Here is a 12657-nt window from a genome sequence, read left to right as displayed (position 1 = left end):
AGCTGCTGTTCAAATAAGGACGGCTCTACAATGGAGCGACCAGCATCATGAGACATTTCAGCTACAAAACAAAAGTTCAAAAGTTCTGTTTTTAAATGAATCTAAAAAAACTAAACAACATGACCAAATATTCTTATTATCATTCTTCTTCATTGTACATGTTACTGATTGCGTCTGTCTGTTGGATCTCAGCTTTAATGTGATATGTCTCAATTTCAGAAATATTGTTCTGAAAATGGATCCTGATGTCATAATTATGTGATAACTGTAATCTTACATTGAAGGTCACACACACACACACAGTATTGGACAGACCATCTCATTGGCAGAGATGGTATTACCTGTGAACCCACATAGAAAATATTTAAGTGTATGGTAGAATAAAACCTGGCCAGGTTTATGATAATAATAAAATATATTATTATTATTGTTATTAATAATAATGATGACGGCGACGATAATGATAATAATAATAATGTTATTATTATTATTACTGTTATTATTTTTTATTATTATTACTATTATATTATGTTGTGGTGTAGTGCATACGGTATTGGCTCTGGATAAAAAGCGTCTTGTTCTCTTTTTGCGAACGGCGTGTGATGCTAACAGATGGAGTAACCGTAAATCTGTCAGGGTGTTACCTCAGTGGGAGTTGAGTGCTTGTATGCTTAAGTAACGGGCTCATTTATAGCTGCTAAAAATCTACAGATGGAGCTTTGTGGAAGAGGAAGATAAAAATAATTGAGTGATAATTATAATGGATGAAACTGTAGACTCAGTTTACTGATTTTTTAATCATGGTTCATATCAAGTTTTGTTTTTTTTTGTCTGCAACAGACCGCAGCAGACTGGATGTTTTGCTGACAGAAACACGATGCCATAGAATAACAAAAGAAGAAAAAGAAGAAGAAGAATGAATGAAAATGAATGAAAAAGAAATTAAACATTTTGATTTGATTGCCATCTTCAATTGGGGAGTGAGGAACATGATAGAGAATTCGAAATATTGCCCTCATATAATGATACTGTATATCAAAAACAGAAGCAGAAAATAATTATAAATTTCACAAACATGTTTTTGTAGTTTAATTGTATGGAATGGAAAATAATTTCTATTCACATGAAAAGTAAACAACCTCATTTTTTCTACACATAAAAACGGAAGAAATTCTTTCAGTATAAAATGTAAAAAAAAAATATGAACAATTCATGCTAAATGTGTTCACACAGAGCCAGCACTGACGGACATAAAGAACGCAAGAATAAGGTTTAGAGTAGCAGCTGTTCCAGTGTCGGTGTGTTTCAGGCTTGCTGCTCTCCCTCTGGCAGCATCATACAGTGAAAGCAGAAATGAGCATAATTAGCAATTAGAATTATAATTCAAGAATTTTCATTACTTCTTTTGATCAAGTCAAAACGACTTTGGATATGTTCATAAAATGATTATTGTTAGAAATTAGAAAAAGATTGTTTAGTGAAAAAAGCTTTATTTGGCCTAATGTGTGGCATACAGTAGTTTAAATTATTTTCTACCCAGTGGTCTGAGCTACCATTTTCAATTTTGCTCAACATTTCTATGAACATAGGAATATGTGACCAAAATAGTAAATACGTATTTTTAGTAATTAATTTGGAAAAGTCAGCAATTGACTTGCTGATCGCCTTCACTGTAAAACATTATTCTTAAAATTACCCTGAAAATTCCCTTTTTGTTTGAGGGTATTTTAAGGATTGAATTTGTTAAACAACTTGTGCACACAGTTCAATGGGAGGCAGCTTCTTGATACTTTATAAGTTGAACTGAAATTCTAGAAGCACAGCAAATGCCTGCGCTGCACATTAACTCGAGAAGAGATATTTCACTTAAAACCAGTAAAAATCAGTTTTAAACAGTTCATGTCCCGCAAGTTAATAGAATTTCATGACAACTTTTTTTTATTGTAGTTGTTCAAACTCATGAAGAGTAATGCCAGCATATCACGATACATTTGTTCCAGTCTTGTAGGAACTCTTCCCCGCTACATTTTTCCTTTTGGAATAGTTGATTATATCACAGCGAATTTTCCAAAGAAGCCACTTGTACAGTAGGAACACTTCTCCAGAGCTACAAAAGCCTTTCCTTGAAGCCCTCTTATTATTGAGTACACTGTACCTTATGCCCCCTGTCTGTTGATCACCAGGCACACAGGAAAAAATACAAATCTCTGCCATGAAAGAGTCCATCAAAACCACGGTGTCTTATAAACTAAATGAGTTATATCTGTGAGAGGCATACTGTTTGGTGTTTTTTAAACAATATGCAATTTGCACAGCTGTGATTTAATACATTACATATGTTAGAACACAAGATTTAGGTGGTAATAGCTCAGTAGTTTGACAACTGTCTTCTTCTGCTGTGAACATGACTGCTGACTCTATCAGGCTTTACGTGGGCCAAACGGCTGCCGCTATGGACGCAGCAGCTTTACCCCAAGGCCTCCTCTGTAAATACTCTCCTCCCTGTGTGTCGATCTACCCCCGTCCTCACACACACACACACACACACACACACACATGACCACTTGTGACTTTTCATTACATGCGTCTCCCCTGCCTGTCCAGTGTTTAGTAACACAGGGACGCAGCGTCAATCACATAGGGTGAAGACCACTAGCAGTGATGTTGTGCTAATGTACATGTGCTTGCGGTAGTCGTCATGTTAGAGGGTAGAGGCACACGTCAGTCTCAGCTGCTGTGCAGAGGTCACACTACAGAGAAGCAGTGCAGAGTTTAGTGTCAGGGGTGTAACTTGGACCTCCGCTGCCTGGCTTTCCAAGGTTAGTGTGTTTCTTCAGTACCTCCAGGTGTGCCTTTCCATATGAGCCTGTTGTAGTGCAGTGTGTGTGTGGTGTTAAGTCATGTCAGCTGTACTGTGTTGGGGATCCACACAGATGCAGGAATTATAGCTGTATGTGGTGCAGCTGCAGTGTGTTTGGACATTGTGGGATATTTTGTTGGATGTCTAATTGGACTCAGTGGAGGGCTGTCCTGTGGCGGGACTGGACTTGAATCCTTCCTCTAATTTGTTACTTCCACGGATGAGGCTCTGTGGACAGATTGGACCCATGTGGCATTTTGTTATGACTATGGAGCTGTCTTTGACCTTTGTCAAAGTGTGTGTGTCGTGTTCTTTCTTTTTCTCCTTCTTTTTATAAGGTTGTGTAGAATTAAAAACAGAATGCTTTTGTTCTCTGAAGCTATCCTGACAAATGTACATATTAGATGCTGTTTGCTGAAAGTGTCATCAAAACATATACTGTGTTTGGCCACAAGGCATGTGTGTTGAGATTCCAGATTAGTTGTAATGTTTTGCAATATTTATGCATGTTTAACTTTAAAGTTGAAACTTGGGAACCCTAAAAGCTTTTAATACGTGATAGGAAACCATTATCCATCAATAGCTACTGATGTTGATGTCATTTAGACCGTATTAAATCCCAGATGATTTTTATTTCAGCCAACTGATTGAAGCAGCAGTGAATCACGGGCTTCTGTAATAATTGTCAATTGTTGCCAGTTAATGGTCACATTTAATTGTTACTTTTAGTGTTTTGGATGCCAGAGTGTAGCAAGTTGTAATATCTTGTAATATCTTAATTACACCTGTGTTTTTTTAATCCTAAATTAATATTACATACATAACAGTAATTTCACATATCGCAGCTTCATGACATGTGATTATTCGCCTGATAAAGCCCTTCAATTAAATTAAAGGTATGTTTTCTCAAACTGATCAGCAAACCTACCGATGACAGAAGCCATCTTCTTTCAGTAGATAAAACCTGGTCAAAGCCAGAAAACAGATGTGGTGTGGGCAGGTATTAGCAACAGCAGGAGCCACATTTCTGAGTCAGAATTGGTAAAATAAATGAAAGAAGCCGCAGGTTAAAGCATTGTGAGCTGCTAAAGTACAATGCTTTAAACACTACAGACGACTTACAATTGACACAAAGCCTACTAGTTTAATTGTGATGTCATTAATTCACTGGAATGATACAAATATGGCATTTAAGCTGTTCTTTATGCTTTGTTTACTTCTCTACTTTTTAATTGTGAAACAACAGAAATACCTTGACACGTGTACATTTTAAGTTTTTAAATGACTACATGAAGCTATTCTCGAGACTGAGCTAATCTATGTTGGCGAAGAAGCTCAGCTGTGACATAGCTCTGACTGTCAGAGGCCTGTTTTGGCTTCCAAAGACACAGTCCTGAAGAGCAGGACAGCAGTAACCCATGAAAAACACACTGGCATCACATTTGAACAATACATTTAAAAAACAAGAAGGGTTAAAAAAAAAAAAAAATGACAGCGAGAAATTTGCTGTGTGTACTATATTCTGATCCTGTACTTGATAAGTATTTGCAACAGTGCTCTGTTTGTGATGCAACAATGAAGGGTGTAGTGGGACTGAAAATAATGGGAATTTGTACTCTTAAACAGACTGTTCAACTTAAACAGTTGTAGTAAAGGCGTCTCCTAGAAGTGCGGCTGTGTGGACTATTTCAAAATAAGACCATTAAGTCACAGTGAGACCTTGTGAGGTTAATTGTCTTCATGTTTTCATTACGAAGCTTTTCTCTTTTGTCATCCTTATTTACAGAATATCCTGTGTTTCCCCTTTAAACCCTCCCCTCTACACCTGGTTTCAATTTATTTGTCATCTATATTCCCTGTCTTCATCACAAGATTGGTCTGAAGTGTCTAGCACACTGTGCCAGTGGCCCAAGAGTCCATATTAGTCTATTAAGGACGCTGTGTGTCTGGATGGCAGGGGGCAACTCTAGTATTTATAGCCTTGAGTCATGAGCTGGAATGGTGTAAGTGTATCTCTCCATCAGCATGCTTCCTCACTTAAGAGTATGTACAATCGGCAGTGAAACTGGGACCTGTCAATTATCCAAAGTGAGTCAGTTGTCACAATTATATGTGTAAGTCCATTTTAGACAGTGCTATGTGGTTTTGCACGAGTATAAAACTGTTTTTGCAATTTTATGTATCAAAATAAAACTTAAACTATGTAAAAAGAAGCATGCAGTTCTATAACTTAATGTACATAATTTTGGCAGCAATTGGTTTTGGATTTGGAAAACTTTGTTTTATAAAACTTTTCTGAACAAAGTGTTTTATAGAGAGAAGTTGATACAGTTTTAGCAATTTTTTTAGTCTAAAACGTCTATCAGATGTTTTTGACTTGAGTTCAGTACCCAACAAATGTTTTAAATACAAACAATGAAAATGTATTTTAATGTTTGTTTCATTGTTTAATTTTTTTTTCTCAGTCATACCTTTAGTGATTGAATTAGGTTTTCATCTGTGTTGCAATGTTGTCTACTACGTTTGAAGCTGATGGGGCAACAGTAGGTGAAAGTGATAAAACGTTAAACAGTGTTTTACAATATTAAAAGTTACAAGGCATAATTTTATATGAAAATCGTAGCTTCAGTGGATTTAATATCTACTGTTTCCCTTATATATTAGAGTATTGTTATTAGGTTGGAATTCTGGTTAGAATTTAATCCAGCGTGATTCAAAATTATCTTTTTATGTGAAGTCACACTTCTGCCAAGTCAGTCCGACTGCCAGTCAGTGCTGTGATACTAAGCCATAATATAGAGTATGACAAGTAAATGTCGAAATTAAAGAAATATTGATCATGATCAGGAGTATTTGGCTGTAGAATTGCTTTGACACACTATTATTATTTACCATTATTATTAGTCAGTACTTACACCACATAGTGAAGCTATAATTGCACCTTAAAAACCTACCTAATATATGTAATTATTAGATATCAGTCACAGTATTTAGGTTTTTCAGTCATCTCAAACTGCTCAACAAACCTACATTGTTTTACATGTGATTTCAGGACCATATGTCTACATGAGGATAGTTCATAGCTTAGTGGGACTATGAGTGATATGATGAGTTTATGATGTGGCAATGTAGGTGCAAGACCGTATCATCGCTACAGAAGCTAGAAGGAAGATAGACCAAGAGGCGATAATCCTCCACAAGATTCAGTTGCATAAATTCATATTTGAAAAATGTCTTTTGAACTTATTTATATTTAAGAAAGACAACCATAACCTGTGTTAAAAATCCATCTCTCCACATATGCAGCACAAGTATCTGCATAAACATGATCACAAATAACCATAATTGCAGTACATCAATGTCTCTTCGTGCAAACCGCCATGGCTGACAAATCCTCATCCAAAACAATTTTGTTATGCCTAATCTGATTGGTCTCTCACCTTTCAGCAGGATTGGTTGGAGCAGTGGCTAGATAGGGCAGTACCAGGTGCTTAACATAGATGAAGTGATGAATAGTTGAGCAGACTAAGTTTAGACAGCATGTGAGAGCATTCATCAAAAATTGAAAGGACAAACCAGTCAAACAGGGTCACAGCACCAGTCGCCGATGTGGTTCTAAGTGGTTCTATTACAGCAGTTCATGTCATAGGAAGCGGGTGTATGGTACAGTATTGCAGTAGGCAAATAGACACTTGGGTAGCTCAGCTTTCGATATTTGAACAGTGCTCTATACAGCCGCCCCTCTTTTACTCCAATAATTCTTAAGTATTCAAGAAATTGAAAATGTATGTCACACCACCCAGTCTGTGGTTGAGGTGCTGTGACCTCTCTGTGGAAGGTCAGATCCATAATTTTCCACATTTTGGTGCAAAGTTGTCGAAATGATGCTTGAACTACAAAAGATAGCAAAGCCTCTACAATGGTTCTTGTTATATCATCTCATGTTATCTAGCTGAATTGAAATGTCCTCAACCTTGGAGTGGGGTGTATGAGGTACGTATCCCTAGTCTGTGTATTATTTACGGTAGCCTGTGGTCAGCATGCCCCCAGTTCAGAGGAGCAGACAGGAGCCTCAGCAAAGACGCTAAGCAATGTACCGTTGTCAGCAGGAAAAATCAACATCAGTTTACATGTACGCCATATTTAGAATGTTTTCACCACTTTACATTGACATTAGACATTAGAACACAGGAGATTACGGTGTTATGAAATTTAAGATTTCTGGTTGCATTTCAAGTCAAATCTTCTCTGGCTACTTTCATTAGCCATAGAGTCAAATTAAAATGCATTTACTGATCATGAACGAAGACATTGTTCGGTTAAAGAGCAACTTCCTCAGGAACAAACTGCTGTGTAATACCTCTTGGCACTGATTATTTTCTTAAGTTTATCCTAAATCCGGCAGCACTGACAGCCAGCTGATGGCTGTGCTCAACTGCTGGCAATCTGCTGGTTGATCACTTTAAGATTCGCCTTGTTTGCTGATGCTAGCTGTGAGGGACATAACTGTGTGGAGAGTTGAAACTTTCTAACAGGTGTGGTGTCAACAAGAATAGGGTTAGGTTAGTGGTTAATGAAAGTAGCTAATGAAACATAGCTGGCTGGTCGTTGCTGGTCTGCAGAGCCTCATATGAATGTTCATTAACCCTTTCCACTTCTGCAAAAATGGTCTTTGTATGGCAGTGGGCAAGAGGTGGGTACACCCTGGACTGGTCACCAGCCAAAAGCAGTCTTCCATCCTAGTTGTTGAAAAATGAACCACCTTCCACTCATTCACACAATATTAAGTGTATGTAATCTCTGTTTAAAATGTCTAAATTGTCCTGATTCCTGAGGTATGTGTATGGTATGTTTTTTCTTTTTCAATAGCATCAGTGCAGTGCCTGTGGACAGCACCAGTAAGAAGAGTGTCCAGGTGGGGGGCCAGCTTCCAGGCGGTGTGCAGGCAGGGCCACAGCAGCAGAACCAGCAGCTCGTCCTGACCCCAGCCAGCCTCCAGCTCGCTCAGCTCCAGGCCCAGCTTACCCTCCACCGCCTCAAACTGGCTCAAGAGGGCAATACAGCCACTGCCGCCACTGTTCTCAATCAGGTTCTTTCCAATGTCGCCATGTCCCAACCCTTGTTCAATCAGCTACGGACTTCAGCTATGGTTGGGAATCCTCAGGGTGCCTTCCCCACAGGGGTGCTAGGTTTTCCCTCTTCAAATGCCTTGGGGGCCTTTGTGGGTGGAGGATTTAACCAAAACCCAGGGAATGTGAGACTGAACCTTCCTGGTGGTGGGGGCGCAGTGGCCCAACAGGTTGCGGAATATGGTAAAAAGTCAGGGTCAACTTACCCTTCTGATACCGACAGGCGTCTTCAGTACAACTTAGGTGGGGGGACATCTGCAGCATCAGCCACTGCTGGTGATGGACAGTACTCAGTGATTAACACTCAGGCGAAAAACATGAACAGTGTTGGTTTTCAGAGAGATTTCTTTGGGCATGATATGCTGGGGCAACAAGCTGGGTTTAGTGTCAATGAGCAGAACACCAATGTTTATAACTCCACTGGACTTAAGGATCAATGGAAAGGCCCCGCTAACTTGAGTCACACTGGAAAGGTGGATATAGTTTCTAATGCTGCCAGTGTGTGGACAGCAGCTGGGCAGTCGATTCGGTCAAGAACGGAACTGTATAACCCAGAGGAGCCGACCCCTGACCCCAAGTTTAATCCCAGTAGTGGGGTTTCCTCTTTTGCTTCAAGTGGAACACACGGGTTTGGGGGCTACCAGCATGGAAGTGAGGAAACCCTATCTTCTGGTACCAGGACACTTCAGCCATACCAAGTCAATGATTACCACGCAGTCACACCCACTCAACTGCCACACCAGTGTAGCATCTGTGACAAGAAGGTCTACAACCTCAAGGTGCGTCAACTGATCACTCACAATATAAATGCATGCATGTAACTGTAGGAGGAGTTGCTTGTTTTGTCAATAGAATTTGAACACCTGAAGTTAAACTAAAGTTCTTCACCGGCAAATGTGCCTGCAACATTTTTCACACACATCTTAATCAAAAGTACTCAATGGCGAGTTGAACGAGCGAGCAATCCAGTCCTCAAGCAGCTTGTTTTCAAATAAAATAGGAGGTCGTTTGATGCTCATTCCGAACCCTAAAATTTGTTAATGGCCTGGTTGTGGATGAGGAAATGGAAACTTCTGTATCTGATATACTGTAGCTAAATGTTTTGAATTTATGGGCAGCCACGAACTAACTAACTAATCTATGACGATATCTCTTTAATTGCACTCAGCCATGAGCTTATACAATAGGTATGTCAGAGTTACCATGGGAGGGCAAGCAGTGATCTTCCAGGGTGTCAAAGTTGTTTGAGTCTATGTTTGGATGGTGTCTGCATGTGTTTGTAGGACTGGGACCAGCACGTGAAGGGAAAACTACACCTGCAGAACCGAACATTGTACACAAACGAAAGGTGAGTTATTTGCAATTTCTACTGAGTAACAATTTACAATGTTCATAAAGCCATTGTCTCCTATTTTCTGATGATTTTCCAGAATAATAATAATGAGGTTTGCATTTCTTATTGTCCTTGACCAACCAGCTGTGTTTACATGTGATTTTTTAGCTTTTGCACTATACTGAGTTCAGAGGAAATATCTCTCTTGAGTGTTGGAAGCATTTTGTTTTCCTTTTCCTTACTCCGGGTACAGCTGTCTTAATCTTTCTATGAATATGAGCTCTGTCACAAGATATGAGTGAGCAAGGCAGGGGAGAGGCAGCTAAAATCAGCCTTCTATGATTGTTGCAGCTCCACTGTGGTATCAGCTGGAGCTGTTCACTACGCTGTCGGCAGGCCCTCTGATGGAGGACTGAACACCGGAGGGACAAATTCCATGGTCTACTCTGCTGCAAGTCAAGGTAGGATCACCCAGTGGTCACCCAAAGTGTCCCTGTTTGCTGGTGAGGTTAGAGTCGTGTTTTCTAATCGCAGGAATTTGTGAAACAGAGTGATAGATGGAGGTCAAGGAGTATTTTTAGAGTTATGTGAGGGTATGAGGCAACACGTTTTTTATAACTCGACACGGTGTATTTTGATACATTGATATATGCTGGTAGAATAAATTCTTTTGAAGTCCATCATATGGTGGACCACAACAGTAACCCAAACCCTTATTTGTACTTGTTTCTAACTTTTGGTTCACATGTTAATGACAGCGAAACCAAAAAGCTGATGAGACTCTAGTGTAGTGCTCTACACAGAAACAAATTGATAGTATCTGTCCACCCAACATCTATATGTATCTATATGTAACCCTTATGTATAATTACTTTAAGTCAGACCACTCGTGGGTGGCTGTCTTTAAGCAGCCTCAAGTCTGGAAGATAGTCTCTTCACTCTGAGAACTATGGTTACAACCAGTAACTTATTGTTGATTCTTCTTTTTTCTGTTAATTATTTTGTGAAATTTTGGTGAACAATGGCTGTAAATAAGAAGGAAAAACTGTGTTTTTTTCTAAGCTACCCATGACACCGATGGTGTAGTAGGCACCATGGGCCATTGTAGTGAAGTCATGTTAGTATAATTACTGCCCATTCAACTAATTAAGGTTTAGTTTAAACCTCGTCCTCAGACTGTGAATAAGCCTTGATTTAACAATTAGATGTATATTATAGAGGTACCCCGAAATTTCCATAAAAAGGAGTTTTCAACTTAGAACTGTGTGTTTTAAACCCCATAGAGTATAACTGAGGACCTGAGGGTATTTTGATATTGCAGCAGAGTATCACCACACTTCCCAGAGGTGTTTCTGTTCTTAGTACTGATGCATGTTTTGAGCTTTATTATTCTACCTTAGTGGTTTCCATTTCCGTAATTACACAACAAAGTAACAAAAAAAGAGAGAATTGTGAATGAAAATTTTGAATGACTTGCTATGAAGACATCAGATGTAACTTTTTCCTCACTTGATCCACTGTATGAGGATAATTTAAAATCCAAATTTCAACAATTTTCAAATTGTTTCCACAGATGTATCCTCAGGAGCAAATACATCTTACTTGCCAGCTGCAGCCATGAAGACTTATCCCATGTCAGACACAGGATTTGCCTCACACCCGCAAGAGTCAAAGGTCAGACAAATGTATGGATTTTTTTTCTCAGGATTATCAGAGTTTATTGTTTATTAGAGTTTGCCCTCGACATATGAGTCAAATTTTGTGACAGGCTTCATAGAATTATTAATATTTGACTCATATTAATCACTCCCTCAATAGTGGACTCGAAGGGCACTGGTCAGTTTTCCTTGGTGTTCCTTGGTGCAGAGTCCTGATAGAACGACAAGTTGTTACATTGTATTTATAATTACATCAACCACTGCATTTTTTTCTGTACATTGCATTTTAACATTTGGTGGCTCTGGAAAAAGTGTGTAAGTAGCGCAATGAACGTTTTGCGTAATGAATGGACCCAGATCCCCTTGTTGACAGCTGCTGGGGCCCACAAACAGGCTTTGTCTGGGCTTTATAACTCGTTTCCACTCAACTGGATAACCAGGCTATTACAGTGTTGGCTAGAAATTCTGTGTTGAGATTTTCCATATTTTGTTATTTCACCACTTAATTAACATCCAGCCTGTGGGTACAATTTAAGCAGAACAATAGGGATACATAACAGAATGGCCTTTGGATTGAGGAAGATGTTGTAAAGCAATGGACTTTTGTGAAATTATTCATACTTTGTGATATTACCGTGCATGCTATGTTTATACATTAAATGACTCATTGGTTCCATTTTGGGGAGGGTGACACACATTTACAAATTCAGAACAGAAAAAGTTTCATCTTAGCAAAAGCAGCTGTCTTCCTAAGCTTAGCACGGGCCCTACTACTGCTCCAACTACATCACACACGTACCGTAACTGCAGAACTTAATAAAAGTTCTTGTTTGTACATTTGTAAATATTCTTTGATAATATTCTTAAATATGCTGCTGAGGAGCTGCTGCTGCAGTGACACTTGCATGACACGGTACATCTATAGATAGTAATACAGCAACAGAAAATTAAAGGGACATTCATCCAGATAGCTTTATCCATATTGTATAGATAACAGCATAATTAACTTAATTAAGTATGAAGCTTCTCGTTTTTCATGTCAATTTTATTTATTGGCCCTACAATTTGTAAACATACTCAAATTTAACACTTGGATTACAGTGGATGGTGCAAAGATGATGCATTGTACGAATTACGTATTGTAATTAATTAATTAATTCATTCATTAATTGACCCTTGTCTGTGACAGCTTGATGCCGTTCATGCACTTTGCCTCTTCAAAAGTGCTGGTTCTTGACAAGGGTTAAAAAAGAGCAGCTGTTGTCTAACATATACATAATGAGCGAAGAACGCACTGGCATACTTTTCTCTCAGCTCAGTTTGTGCAAAGGGTTGAAACCCATGCTAAAATGATCGATTAGTCTATATATTTTTGTTTTCATAGCAAGATTATCCACACGGAGTCAAGTAGCATTTACATATAAACATCAATTCACCCAGTGTTTACTCTGTTCACTGAGACAGACAAAAAATGTTAAGACTGTCAATCGAAGCTCTGCTTTGGAAAGGGAGAAGACTCAGAGTCAAAGAAAGAGAGGGTGATGGAGATGAGAGAGGAAGAGCAGGAACTGCACAATGTGCCCAGGATAGGATCAGCATTATGTCCTTGTCCTGTTCAACACAAAGAAAAACTGATCTGACACAATTCAAACTATGTAATTACCACAGAGATATGTA

At 38.8% G+C, this 12657-nt stretch overlaps 1 protein-coding gene across 1 annotated transcript in view; it reads left to right on the top strand.

Annotated features, from left to right (window-relative positions):
* Window positions 1-12657, top strand: part of rbm20 (RNA binding motif protein 20) — a 43536-nt gene that overhangs the window by 18122 nt on the left and 12757 nt on the right. Inside the window, exons 2-5 of the mRNA XM_070827686.1 lie at window positions 7730-8768; window positions 9273-9337; window positions 9674-9783; window positions 10896-10996. Coding sequence (XP_070683787.1) covers window positions 7730-8768; window positions 9273-9337; window positions 9674-9783; window positions 10896-10996 — 1315 coding nt within the window. The remainder of the gene's footprint in view (window positions 1-7729; window positions 8769-9272; window positions 9338-9673; window positions 9784-10895; window positions 10997-12657) is intronic.

Source organism: Pempheris klunzingeri, chromosome 3 (assembly GCF_042242105.1).
Source record: "Pempheris klunzingeri isolate RE-2024b chromosome 3, fPemKlu1.hap1, whole genome shotgun sequence".
NCBI classification, from domain to species: domain Eukaryota; kingdom Metazoa; phylum Chordata; class Actinopteri; order Acropomatiformes; family Pempheridae; genus Pempheris; species Pempheris klunzingeri.
The sequence above is the reverse complement of the archived record's forward strand: the minus strand, read 5'-3'. Positions and strand labels throughout refer to the sequence as shown.